At 35.6% G+C, this 22372-nt stretch overlaps 3 protein-coding genes and 1 long non-coding RNA gene across 5 annotated transcripts in view; 1 reads left to right on the forward strand and 3 right to left on the reverse strand.

Annotated features, from left to right (window-relative positions):
- The window catches only part of LOC130054058 (uncharacterized), a 1204346-nt gene that overhangs the window by 111075 nt on the left and 1070899 nt on the right, over positions 1 to 22372 (reverse strand). The gene's annotated exons all lie outside the window — the stretch shown is intronic.
- The window catches only part of LOC130054068 (uncharacterized), an 83118-nt gene that overhangs the window by 38506 nt on the left and 22240 nt on the right, over positions 1 to 22372 (reverse strand). Inside the window, exons 1-2 of one of the 2 annotated variants that reach the window (XM_056162393.1) lie at positions 10680 to 10803; positions 10468 to 10520 (exon numbers count right to left, since the gene is read on the reverse strand). In XM_056162393.1, the coding sequence (XP_056018368.1) occupies positions 10468 to 10520; positions 10680 to 10765 (139 nt within the window). In that variant the 5' untranslated portion in view covers positions 10766 to 10803. Of the gene's footprint in view, positions 1 to 10467; positions 10521 to 10679; positions 10804 to 22372 lie in introns of those variants that run through there. The other variant, XM_056162398.1, reaches the window with a different exon arrangement.
- Positions 162 to 6222, forward strand: LOC130054103 (uncharacterized). The gene is made up of 4 exons (XR_008802371.1): positions 162 to 2162; positions 2986 to 3067; positions 3292 to 3403; positions 5242 to 6222. It is a non-coding gene; the product is annotated as an uncharacterized LOC130054103 (long non-coding RNA).
- On the reverse strand, positions 17546 to 21509 carry LOC130054073 (mucin-2-like). Its single transcript, XM_056162411.1, has 2 exons — positions 21428 to 21509; positions 17546 to 19271 (listed from the first exon to the last, which is right to left on the reverse strand). The coding sequence occupies exons 1-2, from the start codon at positions 21487 to 21489 to the stop codon at positions 18350 to 18352; spliced, it is 984 nt and encodes a 327-aa protein (XP_056018386.1). The 5' UTR covers positions 21490 to 21509; the 3' UTR covers positions 17546 to 18349.

Genomic DNA, 22372 nt, shown 5'->3' on the forward strand with positions numbered 1-22372 from the left:
TCATCCATTCCAATATAAACAATGTAAATCACAATCATCTTGATTTTTTCTAGTCAAGTTGCGAAAATAGTTTTTTGAAACTGTGTATATAAATGTTTGAGTCTTACCCTAAATTCTGTAATGGTTTAGTTTACGTATCATTCAGGTCTTTTCTAAAGTATCACAGAGACATCATCATAAATTCCATTGCCAAAAATTGTATTCATGACATAAAATTTCATTAATAGACTCGATGTCTATAAAGGATATCCTCTGGAAATATTGTTCACAGACGGAAGGATGGACATTAAAAATTATCTCCCTTACGCATAGCTCTTATCCTTAGACGAATTTGACTTCACTTTTTTGGCACACTGTTTTCCCCAATAATAGCTCTAAAACTTCATTGTTATTTCGGATTTCAAACATTTCGGTTGGGCATCACTGAAGAGACATTATTTGTCGAAATGAGCATCAGGTGCATCAAAATTGGTACTAGATTATTCCTGCGTTTCGTAGAATAGCGGGAAAATATGGTATAATAGAAACGTATTAAAGCGCTAAAAAGTAGGCGGGGCCATAGGAAGGCCAATGGAATTCTAGTGAATTCGAGTAATAGTCTTGTGTTTGGTCATTCTAAGCCAACGCTTCACACGAGGCATTCGAGCTTTATTTTTGGAGCAGGAAAATGGAGTCCCAACAAATGGATATATTGTTATCTAGAGTGTCAGACGTTATAGATTCCAAATTGGCTTCTTTAGAGGTGAAGATCTCGAAGCAAGAAAAGCAACAGAACGAACAGTAAATGTGCATAATTCAAGCAGCTTCCGATAAGACTTTCGTTTTTAAAAGAAAAGGCAACGAGGCACAGTTCAAGTTTAACAACACTGTGAGAGATAAAATGGTACAGGCCAACACCCACATAAACGACGGTGAAGCCGAAGCCGCTTTCCAAAGCATTACGGAAGGTATAGAGCTTATAGACGACATACAAAGGCTAGTAAAACTTGCTGACTCGTCAAAAATGGTTGGAGAACCGTACAAGAATATACTCAACACGAGATATCATCGGACGAGGAAGACGAGAAAAGAATATTTAAAGCAGAGATGCGCGCGGAAAAGAAATTGAAGGAGGAACGAGCTCAAAAAGCCAGAGTCACACCTTATACAACTCCCGCAAAATCAGCACCTGAGAAGTCAAACAAAAATTACAGCAACAAGAAGCCAGGGACCTATTACAAGCGCGGTTTCCCGGAGCATTGGGCACGGGATTGTAACAAGGAAACGCTAATTAAGATAAGTACTAGTATTCTAGATGAAAATGCTAATGTTCATTACAATAGTAATTCTGTTAAAGCTGATATAGCACAAAGTCAGTTTATAGTTTCTAAAAAAGATTATGATACTGAATATGTCAGTCCATATTTACGTTTGAAAATGCATTTGTCGAAATGGAAGAGTATGTGCACAGACAATTATGTCTTGAGTATTATAGAGAATGGTTACATAATTCCATTTAAGCACGTTCCATCAAGTGAGTTTTTTAACAACAACAAATCTGCCAGTGACAATGTGAGTATTGTTTACCAAGAAATTCAAAAGGTTATTCAGAAATGCTGCATAACACAGGTAACTCACATTTCTTTTATGGCCAATGCATTGACCGTGGCTTTCAATAAATCAGGTAAACCACGCTTGGTCTTAGATTGCATACACATCAATAAGTTCTTTCATGATTTTGTATTTAGGATGGAAGATACTAGAACTGCTCGGGAATTTTTTGATACTGGATATTTATGCGTTTTGTTTCGACCTTACGTCTGCATATCATCATATAGAAATTTTTGAAGAACACAGAAAATATTTGGGTTTTCATTAGGAGCATTATGGTTAGAAAAAATATTACGTGTTTAACGTTTTACCTTTTGGCATTTCTTCGACAGCCTTTATTTTTACAAACGTTTTGAGAAAAGGTGTTCAGTATTGGAGGAATTTAAGATTACACGTAATCATATATTTGGATGATGGTTTGGCAGGATCTAAAACTTTTTCAGAGGCAGAGTCTATTAGTAGACTTGTAAGAAAGGATCTTTCTGAATTGGGTTTTGTGATCGCTGAATCTAAGTGTGAATGGCATCCAAAACCCCCAGTTTGGTTGGGTTTGGAGTGGAATACAGAGACAGGTAATTTGAAAGTTACTTTTGAGCGAATTAAGATGGTAATGAAGTATATAAAAATGTTTTAAAACTAATTCAAACAGGTCAAAACACGTTCTACGTTAGGGCTATTGCTAGAGCCACATGTCAGCTTATATTTCTAAGAGAGATGAAATTTAATTTCAAGTTTAACAAAATATTGTGTGATGATTGGATTTGAACCGGGGACCTCTTTATTTGGGGTCGAGGTCGTTATCTCTTGACCATTTTATTTTAAGTGTTGGCATATTGGGTGAAATTATGTAACATTAAATGATAAGCTGATGAGGTTTGGAAATATTGGATTTATTTGTAATCATTTCTTATTTTCATTATTTGTTGAAAATTAGTTCGGGCTATGTTATTTAAAGAAAACCTTTGACATAAAACTAATTATTGATTAATATTTATAATGTCATATGAAACAGTGCATTGCATGCTGGTCATTTCTCGTGATATTTTTGTGGCCATTTAGTTGACAGGAAATGGTCTAAGGTACTGTGAAAATTTGTATTTTAGTGATGCAACTAGCACTTTGTATATTTCGAACAAGTAACATAGTATGTAGTTTTCTAGGTATAGATGCACCGGTTCTTTGAAGTAATTATGAAGATAAATTTCATGTTTAAATGTTCACGGTATGTGTCAGCAGTTCATTGTTTACATCTAAAGTTATACAGACAAGGGTATTGAGATGATTTAATTGTTACTTTAAATATAGCACATGTATGGAAATCAGTTAGTGTAATAATTAGTCTAAGGTCATGCAATATGTATAGAGTCTGTATTTGATATTTTTATTTTGATATAGTACATCTTACATGTACGATACAACACTATTCAGAAGGGAAGTGCCCATAGCTGTTAGTCACCACGTTTGCACCTTACTTAGGGTATGTGTTTGCATATTGCTGTTGTGTATTTTGATGGAAGTGTTGTGTAAAAAGTTTTAATATTTGTGTAATGGTGATATACATAATACAGTTATATGAATATTGTTTGAGGTCATTGATTGTAAGTCAAACAATAAAAAAGTATAGAATTATTTTTGGATTAATCAAGAATGCTATTGACTTGTATGGGAAAGATTTTAATGACATCTTGATGTATATTTTAGGGAACACTGTACATATACTTCATCACCATGGAATAAAGAACTACAACACAATTTGGAGGTGTTACATATCTATGGAAGCCGCGGTAGGACACGCGATCAATTTTTACACAAGGTGTTTGTATCAAGATATTTTGTCAAATTTTAGTTGGCACTCTTATATTGAGTTGAATTCACGGTCAGCAGAGGAATTGAAATCTGTTGAGCCTTAATTCAGATCATATTCAAGTTCACAAGAGTAACTCGAACTTGAACGTTTATAGCAATGCATCTGATACTGGGTATGGTGCATTTATAGAAGGCAATGATAATTCAGAAGTTATAGGATTGTGGACAAGAGAGGAATACTGTGAGAGTTCTACTTAGAGAGAACTAGAATCGGTTAATAGATCATTGAATACTATAGGAGAAAGTAATCACGGTGAAAGTGTAGATTGGCACACAGACAGTAAAATGTCAGTAGAATATTAGAGGTGGGCAGTAGAAAGGCTCATTTGCATAGGATTGCACAAGAAATTCGTAAGAAATGTTCTCGCAGCAATGTCGCACTTAACTGTGTTTGGGTACCAAGAAATAAAAATGTTCATGCGGATACATTGAGTAGATGTTATGATATTGATGACTGGGGGATCAAAAATCACATTTTCAAAGATATGGATACTTTATGGGGGCCTCACACATGCGACAGGTTCGCAACAGATTATAATACCAAGTATATTAAAATTAATTCAAGATGGTGGTGTCATAACACCAGTGAGGTAGACGCTTTAAAGCAATTTTGGGGAGAGGAAAATAACTGGCTACATGTAGTCCTCCATCTAGACTTATTTGTTAAACAACAAGCATTTTGAGAGTATTGCATGGCAATGCATAGTCCCTACCAGTTGCAAAATTTACTCTACCACAACAAAATTCAAAGTTCATTATGTAGGTTATGATAAAAGGGAAAATTGGGAAACCAGGATAGGAATCAACTACTATTCGAGTAGAGACACGACCAGGGGAAAAAGAGAAATTTATAAGTAGGTTTAATTAGGTATTTAACCAAGTCAATAAACTGACATGTAGGTGATATGAATAATTTTGCAATATGTTGTATTACTGTGCTAGAAGTTTTAATGAGTGTAGTACTCTTTTCTATTTTTCTAAGTTCAAGGGCCATAACTTAATGAAAAATCAACGGACAGAGACAAAATTTAAACTTGATCTGTAACTTGTTATGGCAAAGTAATGTACCAAATATCAAATGAATATCTGCAAGAACAACCAAAAAAAGTCCGGAAAACTGATAATTCATGCTATTTTTTAAAGTCCAAGGGCCATAACTTAATGAAAAATCAACGGACCGAGACGAAACTCGAACTTGATTTGTAACTTGCTATAGCAAAGCAATGTACCAAATATCAAATGAATATCTGCAAACACAACCAAAAAAAGTCTGGAAAACTGATAATTCAAACTATTTCTCTAATTAAGTCCAAGGTCCATAACGAAGTAAAAAAAATCAACGGACCGGGACCAAATTCGAACTTGATCAGTAACGTGTTATGGCAACGCCATATCATGTACCAAATATAAAATAAATGTCTGCAAGAACATAGAAAAAAGTGCGGAAAACTGGACTGACGGACAGACAGACGGACGGACGGACGGAGTGCAAACCTAAAGTCCCCTTCGACTTCGTCGGTAAGGGACTGATAAATTAACTCATATCAGACTGGGGAGAGGAAGTTTAGCTATTCCGTTGGGGAAATCTGCACCTTTTTGGTCAATGCTTAAAAAAGGGGATACATGGGAGAATGGTGTTAAAAACAAAAAGTGTTTTACGTCCTATATTACCCAAAAGGGCAAGGGAGAAAACGGAACACTTAGGAGTTCCAACATCTTCGATACGATAATAGTAAGATTATTATTTGACTAAAGCTTTATTTTCGTTCATATATTTATTTTCAGAGCTAAGATTGGAGAGGAACATTGAGGACATCGTGAGTTCCACTGGATTTGCCTTGGACGACTCGGACAACGCCCTCTTAGCAAAGAAACTTTGCGAATTTCTTATAAAGTCAATATCGGTCTGCATTTTTGCGTTCTGGTGGAGCTACTACCGCAGCGAACTCTAACGTTAATGACAGAATTTGAAAAAAGCACGGACGTCAGATTTCAGATTCATCAAAAGACAGTTATGTCAAAGACAGTATTGAAAATCAGATGTCATTTTCAAAAAATCTTGTGACATCAATGGTTAATATTTTCCTGTTTGTGGGAAAATTATTCATTTTGCTTTTCATATCTAACTTTTGGACGACTAAAATTCTAAGCTCACCTGGATTACGGCTATATGGTAGTTATTTTGTGTAAATTTAAAAGTGAGGGGTGTAAGGAGTAAAAATTATACTAGATTTTTCCCGCATTCCGTAGAATACTGGGAAAATATTGTATGATAGAAACGTATTAAAGCGCCAAAAAAGTAGGCGAGGCCATAGAAAGGCCAATAAAATTCTAGTGAATTCGAGTAATAGTCTTGTGTTTGGTTATTCTAAGCCAACGCTTCACACGAGGCGCTCGAGCTTTATTTTTTAAATATCAAAGTTTAGCTCACATTACTATCATTATTCAATGTTTACTACGGTAGTTCCGCTTAAATGCTCGTCCGGCATTGCCCTAGAGATGTTATTTACACTTGCACGGACACAGGTTTCCATAGTTAACCATCTATGGTTTTTCCTGGGCGGTTTTTAATGTCAGTGATGGGGTTAACAATTTAAACACTTAATACAAAGCAGAACTTCATATTTTCGTTTCAAATATTTTCGTAATACTGTATATGTTGGCGTCGTTCATAAAAAATATGGCATTGTATGTATATATGTGCATTTGTATGGCGTTACATAATAAACGCCGGCTGCTCCAACAAGCTCGCCTGGGTTACGATGATATGGTAGTTATTTTGTGTATATTTAAAAGTGCGGGGTGTAAGGAGTAAAGATTATACCGTATAAGTTTTACTTTAAAATGCTTTTTCATTAAAAACAAGAGGTACTGTGAGCAATGCTCACTAATAATACCCCCAGCTTACCCCAATCTCCCAAAGGGTGTTGGTAATAGGTATAAACTACCTCTTTTCTGAGTGTAAAAAACAAATGGCATGACAAACCGAACCATATTGCTACTTCGATGTCCAGTGCGCGTGACCTTTGACCTTTTGACCCCAAAATCGATAGGGAACATCTTCATCCCATGGGTAGTCCATATATATGATATGGTGACGGTAGGTGGAAAGGATAATGCTTTAGAGCCCGGAAACCATTGCGTCTACAGACGGATGGACGGACGGACGGACAGACAGACGGACAACCCGATTCCAGTATACCCCCCCCCCCTCCAACTTGTTGCGGGGGGTATAAAAACCCTCATACTTTTGTATGCAATATATCCCGCTCGCACCGGTAAGTGAGAAAGTTTCCCAGTTTACTTTCGGAAGGTCGGTGGCCTCTTCCCACGTACTTTGTATCTGGGATCTCTCTTCCACCATTGAAATCTGGGCGCCACCAGAAAAATTGTTGAGTGTGGCGGAAAATATCAATCAATCAATATACAGTATTAGTTGACAACGCAATTGGCTATCTGAAGGACATATTACTAAAATTAAATCCAAAATCGGGTGGGAGAAACCTAACTATGGGGCAATTCTATTATCTAGTACTTTTCCTACTACTTGTATACAGCCAGGTTTCCAGGAATATGATAACTATTGTGGGGAAATCCTACACTACTGGAAACGGACAGTTGTGAGATTCTATACTGGGGTGCTTCTACCTAGGGCAAAAGATGGGTCTGGGTTTATTCTTCCTAGGGGAAATGCTATGCTTAGCCCATTTTTTCGGAGAAAGGTCTAATCTACAACATCGGCATTAAATGTGAAAAGTGTTGCGAACGACCTTAAAGGTATAGTGTCACGGAAGGCTTTGACATGATACATTATTCGTTATATGGATTCTTGGTAGGGTATATGGACTCGCATTCCCCGTCAATGTTTATATTCTCTCCCAAGCTGTTATATACTTTGACATGGAATGCGAGTCCATATACCCTGCCAAGAATCCATATAACGGATATGTCCTACTGCAGAGCGATCAATGTGGAAATCGGACAATGAAGACGGGGGTGCGTTCTGAAAAACAAAACTGGAAAGAAATTATTATAATTCTTTTTATACATTTGTGAACTAATTTAAGAAATAACTTTTAAAGATCAATTGCATTTTATTTTTTTAATTTTAACTTTACATTTGATGTGAGATAGTTATCAATAATATATATATTATACATGTATAGGCCTTTAACACCTTAGCCTAAACCCAAATGGTGCGGCAGCAGCTGTGATGTCACCCAGTAAACTTGTTGTTCGTCATCGTTTTGATTCTTTAACTTACTGCATCTGTGTTTAAATTGTGAATTATGCATCACTGGAAGTATGGAACATTTGGTATTTGCTGCTGGATAAAAGGTCATGCAAAAATCGGGGAAAATATCATCGAGGTTTTTTGCCATCGAGCTCCGAATTTTGTACAGGAAAATATTAATGTGTGCGGAGTGAAAGTAGAGTTTGAGTTGATGGTGGCATGATAAATGGCGTTTCTATTGATCTTGGAGTGCTGATGTGGATTGTTTTGTAAAAATAGTTAGAAGTAGTGTATCCCATGGTTTCCTTTTTCACGGCTGGATACGCGTTGGTACACAGCTAAAGATGAAAGGGATATGTGACCGATAACACACTATCTGGTACACATCGTTATTATGTTACTTTTATTATTTAACGGAAATAAATGTGATTTTACTATAATTTCTGAAACTGCGAAAACTAAACAATGGATTTAAAAAAATATTTTTAAAATGATGTTTATTTTACGAAGCGGTTAAGTATATATCTAGATCTATCGAAGCTATTTTGTACCCCATCTATTCTTGGCAGAATATAATATAGGGCCTCATATTACCGGTTTGTCGTCCAATCAAATGTCTAGATTTTTCTCTGCAGTAGGATATAAGGTAAACGTCATGCATAGATCAAAATTTCTGGCATTTCACAAAAGGCTGGTGACGTATCTTTATGTGTGAAAAATGTCGAGAATGGGACATAAAACAATAATAGGAGTTCTCAGAATGAGTGCCTACAAGTTTCCTCCATGAGGTCCCGTGGTGATCTTTAGATCCCAAACTCAATAGTGTTCTTTCACTCTTGATAACAAAGCTGCAAGAAAAGTGAAGATAATGAACATAGACCAATCTCTTAAATCCCACAGGGAATAATTAAGAGTAGGGATAATACGAACCTACGGGCATAATAAACGTGGGTGAAGGTGATTTAGAGGAGTAAGTATCCCCTATTGACCGGTCACATCCGCCGTGAGCCTATAGGTTTACCAGGTAAACGGAGTATCCCGTACTCAAAACCAATGTGTAAAGAACGACCTAACAATTGTTATGCAACAAGTAAGCATACTTGACAACAGGTTGTATTTGCAAATAAGATCATTCTAACGAAATAGAATTTACGAAATGCTGACTTCAAACGAGATTGTTGAAACCAATGTAACATTAACTTTTTTGTCAGTAGATTGCCTCGATTTTAAAATTGGTCACACGCAGGACATGCTCTAGCGTATCGAATCCGTTGAGAGGCAAATACATCACATAAACGTGATAATAGAATATGCTATATGAAAGATGAAGATAACGAACAGTGATCAATCTCACAAGTCATAACTGATATAGGCAATACAAAATAGAGTTGGGCAAATAAGCATCCCTGAATATACCGGAGGTGGGATCAGGTGCCTGGGAGAAGTAAACATCCCCTGTCGACTGGTCACATTCGTCTTGAGCCTATAGCTTGATCAGGTAAACGGAGTAACCCGTACTCAAAATCAGTGTGTAAATAAGGGTCTAACAATTGGTGTAAAACAAGTCAGCATTCGACTTTACAACAGGTTCAAGTTGAAGATGGAGAGGTTGAAGACATCCCGTTTGTTATAAAGTTGAGTTCTCAGTTTGCCGATAAAATTTATGTGCTATAAAATATCAAAATATGAAGCAAATGTGATTAACTCTGTGGTGACTTTCGCTTTGACTGTAATATATCGAATCGAATATAAATAAAAATGAATTTTACTAATAGATAAAACGTAGTACATAAATGTATATCTAAATGTAAAACTTATACGGCACCAGATGCGCATTTCGACAAATAATGTCTCTTCAGTGATGCTCAACCGAAATGTTTGAAATCCGAAATAACAATGAAGTTTTAGAGCTATTATAGGGGAAAACGGTGTGCCAAAAAAGTGGAGTCAAATTCGTCTAAGGATAAGAGCTATCCGTGAGGGAGATAATCCTTAATTTTGAAATGAATTTCTAAATTTTATAACAGCAATTAGATATCCATCCGTATTTTCAAGCTAGTAACGAAGTACTTAGCTACTGAGCTGTAGAGACCCTCGGGGACTAACAGTCCACCAGCAAAGGCCTCGACCCAGGGGTCATCATGTAAAACTTGTACGGTACCAATTTTGATGCACCAGATGCGCATTTCGACAAATAATGTCTCTTCAGTGATGCTCAACCGAAATATGTGAAATCCGAAATACCAATGAATGTAAATGTTGCGTTAAAGGCCTTAGAAAGAGATTTTTTTCAAGTGAAGTATTGTATCAATTGAGCATAAAGTAATTTAGCCTGTGTAGTGTTTGCAAGCCTTTGCTATTTAGTCCTGTAGTGATCTTGAACATTTGATCCAAAATCAAGGATTTTTCTTTTGATAACAAAGCTACATGTGAAGAATGAATCAAGCAGAAAATGCTGTCTGTAAAGTGTTTACAAGCTCAGTGAAAAGGTGAAGATAACGATCACAACTCCTGTAACTAAGGAATACAAAACTAATTTTACAGTTGAGAGTTAAATCAATCAATCAATGTTACACACACACAGTCTCTCTGAAACATTCTCACCCACACAAGAATGGCCCCGTTACTATATCCGTTTTGCAATGCATTTTTTGAGGGAATGAAAATAGGATGACGTAGCGATACATGTATACCCGATCACGTTTTTTGGTGGGAGAAATGATGAATATGGTTACAGTGATTTTAAACTATTCAAAAACAAAAGTTAAATTGCTTACGATTGCAGAATGTATACTCCTGTCGATAATTCACACAGCATCTCAAAGGATCTCTACAAATAAGCCACGATATTAACGCGATTTGTGTCTGACGTTATAAATATAAGCATGATTGTTCCTAAATGTAAGCATTATTGTTTCCAAATCTGAGTTTTATCAAATTTCAATCATGTTAAATGGTTTACATTTTATTTATGGTGATCATTACTTACCGGCCGCAGACTCCTACCCCGAGTCCAGCTTTTGAATGAACAAAATGTAAACAGAATAGCAATACGTAACATGCAATGGACATCATGGTTTATGCACAATTTCTTCCACCATTGCTTGTAAACTACATACGGTAATGAATTATGTTATAAAAAATAATATTTCCTCAAATACATATCCATCAGGAAGTTATTTCTACCTGAATTTTCTAAAAAGCAATAAATGTGAGTGTGGGCGACGGATTGGGTTAAACATGCAATAAAACAAAATGAATATGTGTCGGTTTGTTTAAGACGGTGACTATTTATAGCAACTGTCTTAAGATGCCGCTTCTGTGGGCCTGTGGGCGTTCCTGTATATACACGGGATCCTAGTGGCTGAAATGTGCAAGCAGAATATCAAGACATTTGAGTTTTTATTATCAAAATTAAATGTTTATGATTATAAGCAGGTATTGAAGCCTTTACAATAACAATCTGTGCTATATACACGAAGACGCCGCGGTGGCCGAGAGATACAATCAATCAATCAATCAATATACACGAAGGTAATTCCCAATTAATGATATGTTACTTTTCTCGATTCATAAGATGATGGCTTTGTAATTAACAAGAATACTGCACATGCACCGGATTTGAGAGGAATGAGATTCATCCAGATTTATCTTATTATTATTATTTTATTCATTTATAAAGCGCAAAATTACATATGCACCGCTATCTGACAATTCGGGCTTAATGACATCGTTATTATTACGTGATAAATTGCGTCAGAAGTTGGCGCCATATTTTCCATTCATTCGAAGCACATGTCAATAAAGAAAAAGTTGATATAGAAGATTTGATGGTGTTTTGATGTTAATATAGAAAAGGACTGCATGCGAATCTGAGGTGAGTAAGAATACTAGGATCAAACAGGTTTAAGTTTTATTGATGGTAAACTTTGAATTTGTTTATATAAGGCCCGTCCAATATGTAGGCACCTATCATGTCTTTTTTCGTGAGTGCTTACACATGTTCATGAATGTTCGCTGATTTCATATTGCTGTTTGGAATATATTAGAAAACCTTATGTATCGCCATGAAAGAAATAGGTCCGCAATGTTTGATAACAGAAAAACCCTCACGAATGTAATATTTTTAAATTGAAAACTCATTGAATCCTCGATAACGTTTGTTAACATCGGATGCAGTCTTCTATCATTTCGGCTGAGCATGACTTGATGAATTGTGTTTTTATTATTAGGAGACTATTGTGTTACAGTGTATGTGTAAATAATAATAATTTGGAACCGTAGACAGTAGTGTTAAAGCTGGTCTAGCAGATAAAAATATTTGAACGACTCACTTGCTTAAAGATTTATATAACTGGTAACACAATAACATAATAGCGGGGTGGAATCACACGTTATCAGTATTGCGTAACGGTAATACGGAATATCGCAACCATTATTTCGTCTACGATTCCGTTGCGGTTTTTATCTTTAGTATGCCCAATGAGATTACCTTTTTTGCGATAACTTGGGCACTTTCAGTAGACGAGCACTTAGGGTTATTTATAATTAGTATCAGATATAGTGAGCCCAGGCACAGTTTATTGTCGATTTTGAAAGTTAAGGGATGGGTAGGAAACGGAGAAAAATCTTAGATCAAACCTCAAAATTTTAAACCCAAAAGGGGGAGGGGCTAAATGTTACTCCATGATTGTCTGGAAATGAATGCATAAATTAATTGTGATTATTTATATCATTGTATAGTGGTCCGTTGTTTTAATGACACGAAAATAATAAATCTAATTAAGTAAATATCCGCAAACGTGCATACATTTTTTTTATTAACTTTCTTTCACTTTATTAACTTCCTTTCACTTTATTAACCTGTTTTGTTATTTCTCCACTAAAAAACATCATAGATTTAATCCAATAACATATGTTTTTGGTACTAGGGTATTAACTTCATTCTGAAAAATAGCTTTCAAATCAGGCAGACATTTTTGTATCAGAAATACATCGTCTTTAGCAATCATTAATTTGAATACAAGAGTTGCCCAAGTGACGCATAATTTTACCTGTTTTATTGGCTGTGATATTCAGCGCCGGATCAATCTTAGTTATCATCGTCGAACTGTACAATCAAAGGTTAATTCTTTTTTATATTTAATTCTTTTTATATAATCCTTATATCACGAAACAGGACAAATGAACAGCATGTTTGGGAATGGTATTTAACAAGATAACACAATTTATTTGATGAAATACTTAAAATACATCATTTTGTGAAAGTGAGTTTGGTAACATAGCACATACAATTAAGCGTTGCCATGCAAGATCAACATATACGTTCTAGCACGATATCATTTGTGTATCCCTGTACCGTGCGTCACGGAATATATGAGAATAATAAATATATTCCTGTTTCTATTTGCAGATTAAAGTTTCTCGGACAATATTTCTCAGGTTTCTATGTTCATTATGAACCCTATAAATTTATATCACAAAGGCATCAAACAGAGTACAATGTATTTACTTTCTATATACAGTGCAATTGTTTATTTATTCCTTTGCTTTGCGTCCCTTTCAGAATTTTTCATTCAAATTGCGACGTCACTAGCTGGAGGTGAGTACAGATTTAAACCTATGATAAACGTTTAGGGTTCTTTCTTGTGTCAACGCCTGTCACGACAGGGACCATCGTGTGTTACCCGTGCAATTAATCAGGCTTGTATTATTTCTGCAGTTGTTGAATAACATGTACAACCAAATACTTAAATAGGATGCATTCAAAGTATACACAGAAATTTATTTTAATAATTTATGTACTTCTAAAGAGTTGAGGACCAGACGTGTCTTTAACAACTCTGCCACCCATAATTCGGACGAGCCTCAGGAAGACTACTCTCAGATGACAAGAGCATCTAACAGTTACAACGTACTTAACTTTAATAGGCGCAACGCAATTTCCACTTTCAACGCCACTGAGGAAGAAGACGTCTACGACGAAGGTGGCGCTGTTGTCGGAAACAGAAACGATGACTTTCAGGACAGCTACGTAACACTTGCTCTTCAGCGGAACCAAAGGATGATCGACGTCGAATTTGAGAAGAATGCACATTCTTATGCTACGAAGGCAGCTGATGATAAGGATGGTGACAGCTATATTACACTAGCTGTTAATGAGTAGGAGGATACAGGACAAAATTCAAACGGTACTTTCAATAGCCTATTGACGACACCACAAACAGAAAGTTCGGATACTTATGATGACACTCTGCCAAATTTTCATTCACATTATTACGTGCTAAAGAAAGAAGAAAGAAACAAAAATACATAAGATAAAATTGTCGCTGTTGATGTTTTTGCAGGCAGGCGTTGTTGAAATTAGAAACAAAAGTATTTTAGCGATTATTTAGGTCTGTGTTTACTTTTTGGAAGATGGACTATAAACCAGCCTTGCTCCTGTCATATGTATTATTCTGTCTTCCAAATCAAATTCACGTACTTTTCTTAGACTTCAACATATTTCATTGTATATAGTACAGTTTGTACAATCAGTGACTGTTGTTAAGAATAGCATATAGGTCTAGATCTTTACAACTAAATTTGTCAGTAGCTACAGATCCTTACTCTGATCAAAGCAGGTATGTGTTTTAATAATACTCTCAAGGTTAACAAATTGTGTTTGTTGATTAGTATGCATGCGATGAAAATCAGGAACAGTAATATATATGTGCAATTCTTTAAGGACATGGGGACTGAAATCATAAAAAGTTTAGAATGAGCAACAACTTTACAACATGTGTAAAATAGATATATGTGACTGAAAAGGCTTCTGAAGTATTTAGAAATATTACAATATGGTATTTAAATATACAAGTATTCCCCCTAGAAATATACCCAGCTGTTGGTGTGCATGGAGGTTACTGCGAGGCTATTTGTTTTTTCTAATGATTGATTTGTTATTTATGAATGTTGGTGATATATTTTTAAAATGTAATTTCATACAAGGACGTTTTTTGATTAATACAAGTTTATCTGCTAAAAGGTGTTGTATGCGTATGTAAGATGTTTAAATGAAGACCTAATATTGTGTTTTAACATTGTACACAAATTATGTATTCATCCAATATTTCACTTCCAGAAATAATACGTTACACTTCACGGAATATTTGGAAGGAATTATGTTTTGTTGCGGTTACTTTCTTTCAGAAAAAAATTTCTCTGTTTAGCTCACCTGAGGTAAAAGCTCAAATGAGCCTTTCTGATCTCATTTTGCCCAGTGTTCGTAAACTTTACACATTGGAACTTCTCCAGAACTGCTAGACCAATTTCAACCAAACCTGCCATAAAGCATAATTGGAAAAAGGGAATCTACAATTGTCCATATGTAGGATCACGCCTCCTTTAAAGAGAGATAATTAAGAAATGGTGAATATATTGTGGCATTCTTTCAAAATCATCTTCTCAAGAACTACTGGGCCACAAAAGACAAAACTTATGTTATGGACAACATCCTTAAAGAATACCGATTCAAAATTGTTCAGTTACCGGATGTGTGGTGAAAAACAATGAGAGATGGAAGTTTCAAATTGGATATAGTATAAAAAAAATTCTCAAGAATAGCAGTCTGGATTAGTTGCATATTAATATGCAACTATACATATATCATTAGGTGGTGAATATTCAAGTTTACTCAAATAATGGCCCCAAGGAGTAGGATGGAACCACAATATGAAATTAAATGTTTTATCAAAATACATCACATGCAATGCGGATTGTTAAGCCGTTCTTGGCACACTGATTTTGACTACGGATGTCTCCGTTTACCTGATCAGGATATATGGTTCACGGCGAGTGTGATCGGTCAACAAGGGATGTTTACTCCTCCTAGGCACCTGATCCCACCTCTGGTGTGTCCAGGGGTCCGTGTTTGCCCAACTATCTATTTTGTATTGCTTATAGGAGTTACGAGATTGATCACTGTTCGTTATCTTCACCTTGTATGAAATCCCAGAATCAAGTAATATTGCATAGAGGAATTTTTTATGTGTGCTAGAATTATTGCGCACATGAATGGATTGATCGATATTTTTAATTCAAATGAATTTTTTTTAAATAATTGAGCGCATTAGTTATGTTGTATTTATCGACAGCATATACAGTAAATAAAACTTGATTATTAGGAAGTCACTTGGAGTTCCAAATTAAATATTCCATATGAAAGGTGAAGATAACGAATAGCGATAAATCTTATAAATCCTATAAGCAATACAAAATAGATAGTTGGGAAAACACGGACCCCTGGAAACACCAGAGGTGGGATAGATGACCTCTCTCCGCATTGAAAATTAGATAATGATTTAACGAATGCACTTGTAATCCATCATGACAAATAGTTGACGAAGGACAAAATAAACGGTTGTTCATAATTTCAAACTCGGTGATGCGAATGTGTTTACAATGGTAGTTTTTGTCCAGTGCAACAATTTAAGGGTGAAATTATGGATTCATGTCGTTTCTTCTCGTCAAATGCAAGAATGAAAAACATGATGCACCACATGTATATGAATGCATGTGACGTGTCCAGAAATTTTCTTTTTAAAAAGGGGTTCTACCACTAATTTTGGTGTTCAAAGGGGGATCACAATGCGTGACTTTTACCCTTTGTAGCAAGGTTTTCTGACGAAAGAGGGTATTTCCGACCCGCTGGATGCGCCACTGGATTGACAAACAGAAAAATTGCTATATTGTCAACAGTGTCATGATTTCTTAGACATTGTGAGATAGTATACAACATAATTTTAATAAAACCTTGTAAGTTATAAGGCGCGAACTTCCAAGAACTGTCCCGGATCATTCGATATCTGACATATTGGATATTTTTCAACTTATTACTTACTTTCAAGATCTATGTCATCACAAAACATGTTCAACCAAATTAAAAACTTTTTTGTGTTTATTCATTTGTTTGTACATATCAGTACATGTTAATAAATCATTACAAAAATTCAGTTATAACAGACTTCTATAAACACGGAAAAGGTTAAGAACATCAAAAAGGGGAGGGGAGGAAGGGTCATTAGTTGAATGAGATATACATGAATAATATAACTATAAATCTTCATAAAATAATTAATATGGGTCTAGCCAAAACTATCATAACTAACACTGAAAACCCAAAAAATTTTATGCTGATCATGTTGTCAACCAATCGCAACTTCTACGCTTGCCGGAAAGGCCCGTGAATGTGCGATTGGTTGTATAATGTTGCCTCGCCTCGTTCTGGAAGTTTCCATAAGCTGATTCAAAACTAAAATAACAGATTGAGGAAACGAACAGGCATATCTTATTTATTCGACAATGATCAAAACTTATATCCTCTATAACATCAAAATCAAGCATCGATTAACTACAGAATAACTTCATATAATTTTATATTAAGTTGTCATAATAACAAAAGAAATGAAACGGGCTTAAATCCGCCACTTTTTTGCTATTTCGGGGTAGTTGATCGAAAACGAAATTAGATTTTTGATTAATTTTACGGTATTCTCTAATGAAATAAGATTCTATCATAGCTTAGGGACTTCACCTCACATATGAAACAATATTAAAGGTGAAAGCAGTAACGTTGGAAAAAGCATTTCGGAGTTTATTGGCAAAATGTGTTAATTTATAAGTACAGATTGATGTCATGGTGCGGTATTATTTCCTTTCACCTTAGCCATACTTTAAATTATATGGAAAACCTCTGCCACAATCCCAACATGTACACTAGAATATGTGACTAATATTCAGTGAGATGAATGTCACATTGTACCAAGTAGTGATAAATTTAATGGTAAAAGCCAAGAATGTTAAAAACAATTCACGAGCAGTTTATGAATTTAATATGTCGTTAATGACCAATAATAACCAGAGAACAAAGGGATGAATATATGCAGGTAATAAACAAAAATAAGGAAATAAACCTGTATGTGTGAAATCCACTGTTCATCCTTGTGAGTTTACACATTGTGGGATATTTTCCAAAACCAAATCTTTTTTTGCATCCACCAACCAATGACAAATATGTCATCTGATACGCACCAGAACTACTATTGTCACAGCGGACTTTCAGCAGATAGTTGATAAAAGTATTATAGGAAAAAACCGCAGAGAATTTAGAATTTGTTGGGGGAAAAAGTATTTTTCCTTGCAATTTTCAAACGGTGTCTGTCCTACCAGTGAGACCTGGGCCTCGTCATCCTTCTAAAGATTGACAGAAACAGAAGAATAAGAATTTTCAAGCTTAGACCAATCTTAATATGTGTAGTTTCTTGTTCAATTCCCCCGTTATGCATTTCGTTGTTTAATTTCTTCTCCAAACACAATTGACAGAAGTCGAAATAGCGCCAGGTTTGCACACAGGTAGAACTATTATCGAGAACATTTTACCACCGAAACCAATTTGCCACCATCTCATTACTATCTTTTATTAATGATGATGCTGATGATTTGGAAATGTATTTTCAATTGAAAATATTTTTCTACACTATTCGCATAAATTATTTCTGGAACAGTAAGCGAAAGCTAAGTGTTGTACATGTATATACAATGTACACACATATCATAATGAATGTATACATAGACGTCCACATATGTATGTATTATAAGTCTTGAAATATGAAATGTAACTTATTTTTTTCTCTGTGCGGTTTCGTGAAAATCTATCATATGCTGTATGCTTTTTGAATTGGTTTGTCTTGTTGTCGTTGGTTGTCCTGTTGTAGTAGGTTGTGGTTGCAAAAACGTCTTTGTTTTTACGTTTTTTCTCGTACGTGGTATATGTAGTGTGGTTGAATCTGTCGTTTTTGTTGGTTCTGATAGGGTGTCTGACGGTAATTTTATCAGTGCTACTGATGATAGCTTGGTTGTTTCTGGTTTTGCTGAATGTGGCCGTGTTACTATTTCTGTTGTGATGGTGATTGGAGATGATGGCTGTTCTGTTACTTTCACTCCAAGAGATGTTGGTGATTGTGTATCTATTGCTGAGTCTAAAGGTGATGTGCTTGTATTTGCTTTTGCGACAGTTGGTTGTGTCGTGGTGTTTGTCTCACGTGCTACTGATTGGTGAAATTTTTTTGAAAGTGCTGTCGTCAATTGATTTTTTTTCTTTTCTACTGGTGGAAATCGTACTGGTGGTTCTGTTGTTAATTGTGATGTCGTTTGTAGTGGGAGAGTTGATGTTGTAGTTAATGTTTTCAGTGGTGGTGATGCTGGAAGCGAATCCGTACCGGAACCAATTTCCATAATATCTATGTATTCCCTGTCCACTTTATCGAATTCAGATTCCTTTCTTTTCCTCATGAGGAGGGACAGTACTGTAGATTTTTCTTTCGTCCTATCTTCTCTTTCTTCTCGTGGTCTGTCATGCCTGTTCGTGATATAGTTATTTTTATCGCTATCATCAACAGGATCAATGTAATCCAAAGAAACAAGTTCAGGTTCATCGTAGATATTTTCTTCCACTCTCATATAGCTTTCAGAGGTGGTATCAGCAACTTGCCTGCTTACTCCCAGATAAAATCCTTGGGTAGTCACATTCATCACTCTCTGTCTGAAATAAATACATATTTCATTATTTTTTTATCAGCAGTTGATAACTTTATTTAAAAATCTGATTATCATCAATTTTCATTTGCTTGACTGGTCTCCTTTGGTTTCAGATTCAAAGAGACAACATTAGTTGCAGTCTCGTTCCTTTGATCTATATTGATTTTGTTCTAAGTATGTGTAGAAATAATCAATCATAAAATCTAAAATGTCATTGCAGATGTTTAATTCTGAGATTTTGCAACAGGTTGCATAGCCTCTGCTGGTGGACTCTTAGTCCCCGAGGGTCTCTACAGTCCAGTAGCTAAGTACTTCGTTACTAGCTTGAAAATACGGATGTATATTTAATTGCTGTGATAAAATTTAGAAATTCATTTCAAAATTAAGGAGTATCTCCCTCATGCAAAGCTCTTATCCTTAGTCGAATTTGACTCCACTTTTTGGCACTCTGTTTTTCCCTAAAAGAGCTCTATCAAGTTTTTGGTTATTTCGGATTTCAAACATTTCGGTTGAGCATCACTGAAGAGACATTATTTGTCGAAATGCGCATCTGGTGCGTCTAAATTAGTACCGTGTAAGTTTTACATAATTAACATGATATATGAATTTTCTTCATCTTGAAGTACAGTTCAAAAATTCAACAAGATGTGTTTGTGAAACGCAAATGCCCCCGATAATGGCCAATTCCAAAGATGGCCAAGGTCACAAGGACATATATCTTGGTAACAGTAGAAAGGTCCTGTCACAACAAATGCTCATGGACAAAATGAAACTCTAATGTTTACCGTTTAGAAGTTATGACCAATATCATTTTTTTAAAAAGTAGGTCAAATACCAAGGTCAAAAGCTTTAGTACCCACGGAAAGGTTGATTGATTGATTGAATATTTCACTCATATGGAGACGTCACCACTGCCGGTGAATGGTTGCAAAACTTAGGTCTATGCTCGGTGCTTTTGGCCATTGAGCAGAGAGGGATCTTTATCGTGCCACACCTGCTGTGAAACGGGACCTCGGTTTTTGCGGTCTCATCCGAAGGACCGCCCCATTTAGTCGCCTCTTACGACAAGCAAGGGGTACTGAGTACCTATTCTAACCCGTATCCCCACGGGACCCTGTCATAAGGAATACTCATGTTAAATATGAGAACTCTAGCACTTACTGTTCAAAGGTTGTTAGGAAGGTTTCAAAAACTCCAAGATCATTGGGTCAAAAATGTTAGTACCCACGCTAAGGTCTTGTCACAAGGAGTACTTATGTGAAATATCAAAGCTCTAGCACTAATCAAAAGTTATTAGCAAGCTTAATTTTTTTTAAAAGTAGGTCTAACTCTTGGTTGCGTTAGCTTTGAGTGGCGTCCTCTAGCGGATGGAGAAAACAAACTGTTTGGTTTACATCATGTTCAACCAATGAAAATGCGTTTTTCAGCTACACTTTGTGTGTTGTAAAATAAAAATAGCTGCAACCAGTGAGTTACACATTTTTTTGTAGGCAAAAGCTCGTTCCACAGTCTACACACCACCATGTTGTATGGAGACTATAAAAAGCTGATTAAATGGAAGCGTTTTGAAGACAACTAAAACTAAGTAATTGTTTACACATTCCTCCGTCTTGAACGTGTTCTGACTTAACACGCTCTCTGCAATGGACTTGGCCTGCATCCAATCATATGTAGCAAATTGTTGTCACGAAAATCGCGGTAACGCAGCCTAGGGTTGTAGAGAAGCGGAGCGGATCGTAAACCCTTGGCAAGCGAAGATGAAAGCAGAAGTGAACGACTCGGAATACATCAATTCAACATATGAGTGATATCTTATTTGAAATATGTGTGGGCTTTCATCCTGTAATCAATTCAGTTGTAAATCTTTTGTCAGATACTATCTTTCTATTTCCGAAGTATCTAATTTTATATTACATTGTCACAGTATCAATTTGAATTGAAACGAAGAATGTAGGACAAAACCGCTGACATTTCACTGTTGTGTACATCTATGTGATACATGAACATTATTGTTGAAGATTTCGATTATCAAAACGCAATTATTTATCGATTTGTAAACATTTACTTTGAATACAATACATTAACAACCATTCGAAGTATAACTGAGTGGAATAGACGATCATCCAAGGAGACCATTAGATTAATCAATGACCAACTTACCTCTTCACAAGAATAACGACAATAGCCACCAAAAGGACTGCTCCGGCAAAACCGACGGCCATGATGGGTACATTCACCGTCCATATTCCTAAGACAAACAATATGGAGACATATATAAATAGCATGGCGTATAAGTGGTATTGTTAATGAGACACAAATTTAGCGATTTTTGCGTAGAAATGGGTATGTATATATATATATATATATATATATATATATATATATATATATATATAGTGAGAGCTAATCTTAGCGACTTTATAATGCCTATTACCTTCGATATGGACTAAATTGTTAGCATCATTCAATTTTAGCGATCTCACTACTCTAGCTAATAATGCCAAAACTAGTTCTAATTGTAACGGGGACCTTTACATATGTTCCCCAAACCTCCCCCAATTAAACAGTGATGTCATTGTAAACCTATAGCAAAAAATCATCTTATTTTAGCCTTTAATTACACGTACTACGTTCAATATGGTCATTTTAGTACCAAAAAATGAAAGAAAGCGTTGCACGTGCATACACGGGCACGCGTGTATGATTCCGCACTTTTATTGAAGTCATTCAACAGGCATTTGTACCATACACCCACAATCTCAATCTTTAATCGTTTATGAGAAAACATCCGGACAAAATGTCATTTGAAAAACTGAATTCGGCCGTAACTTGCGACCGGAAGAGATTTTTTCATAACTAAAAAAACTTCTAGAGAATCCTATTTTACATTCTTTTTCTGAAAGTTTCATGCAAATCTGTCCAGTCGTTTTTGTGAAATCACGTGCACAAAATCGTTAAGAAAAAGAACAATAATAATAATAATAACCAGAAATGATCTCGTTGCGAGCAACGAATAGGTCTTCCGTCCAATTCCTGACGAGATAGGATCTTAACAGGAAGAATTCAACTAGTGAAGAACGACTATACATGAAAGAAATAAACACG

This window comes from Ostrea edulis, chromosome 1, assembly GCF_947568905.1.
Source record: "Ostrea edulis chromosome 1, xbOstEdul1.1, whole genome shotgun sequence".
Taxonomy (NCBI): Eukaryota; Metazoa; Mollusca; class Bivalvia; order Ostreida; family Ostreidae; genus Ostrea; species Ostrea edulis.

Excerpts from the sequence above, each read along its gene's own strand:
- LOC130054073 (XM_056162411.1), bottom strand. The coding sequence starts at position 21,489 with ATGGCCGTCGGTTTTGCCGGAGCAGTCCTTTTGGTGGCTATTGTCGTT. Across the intron at positions 19,272-21,427 it reads GTCGTTATTCTTGTGAAGAG|ACAGAGAGTGATGAATGTGA; the intron begins GTAAGTTGGTCA and ends TATTTATTTCAG.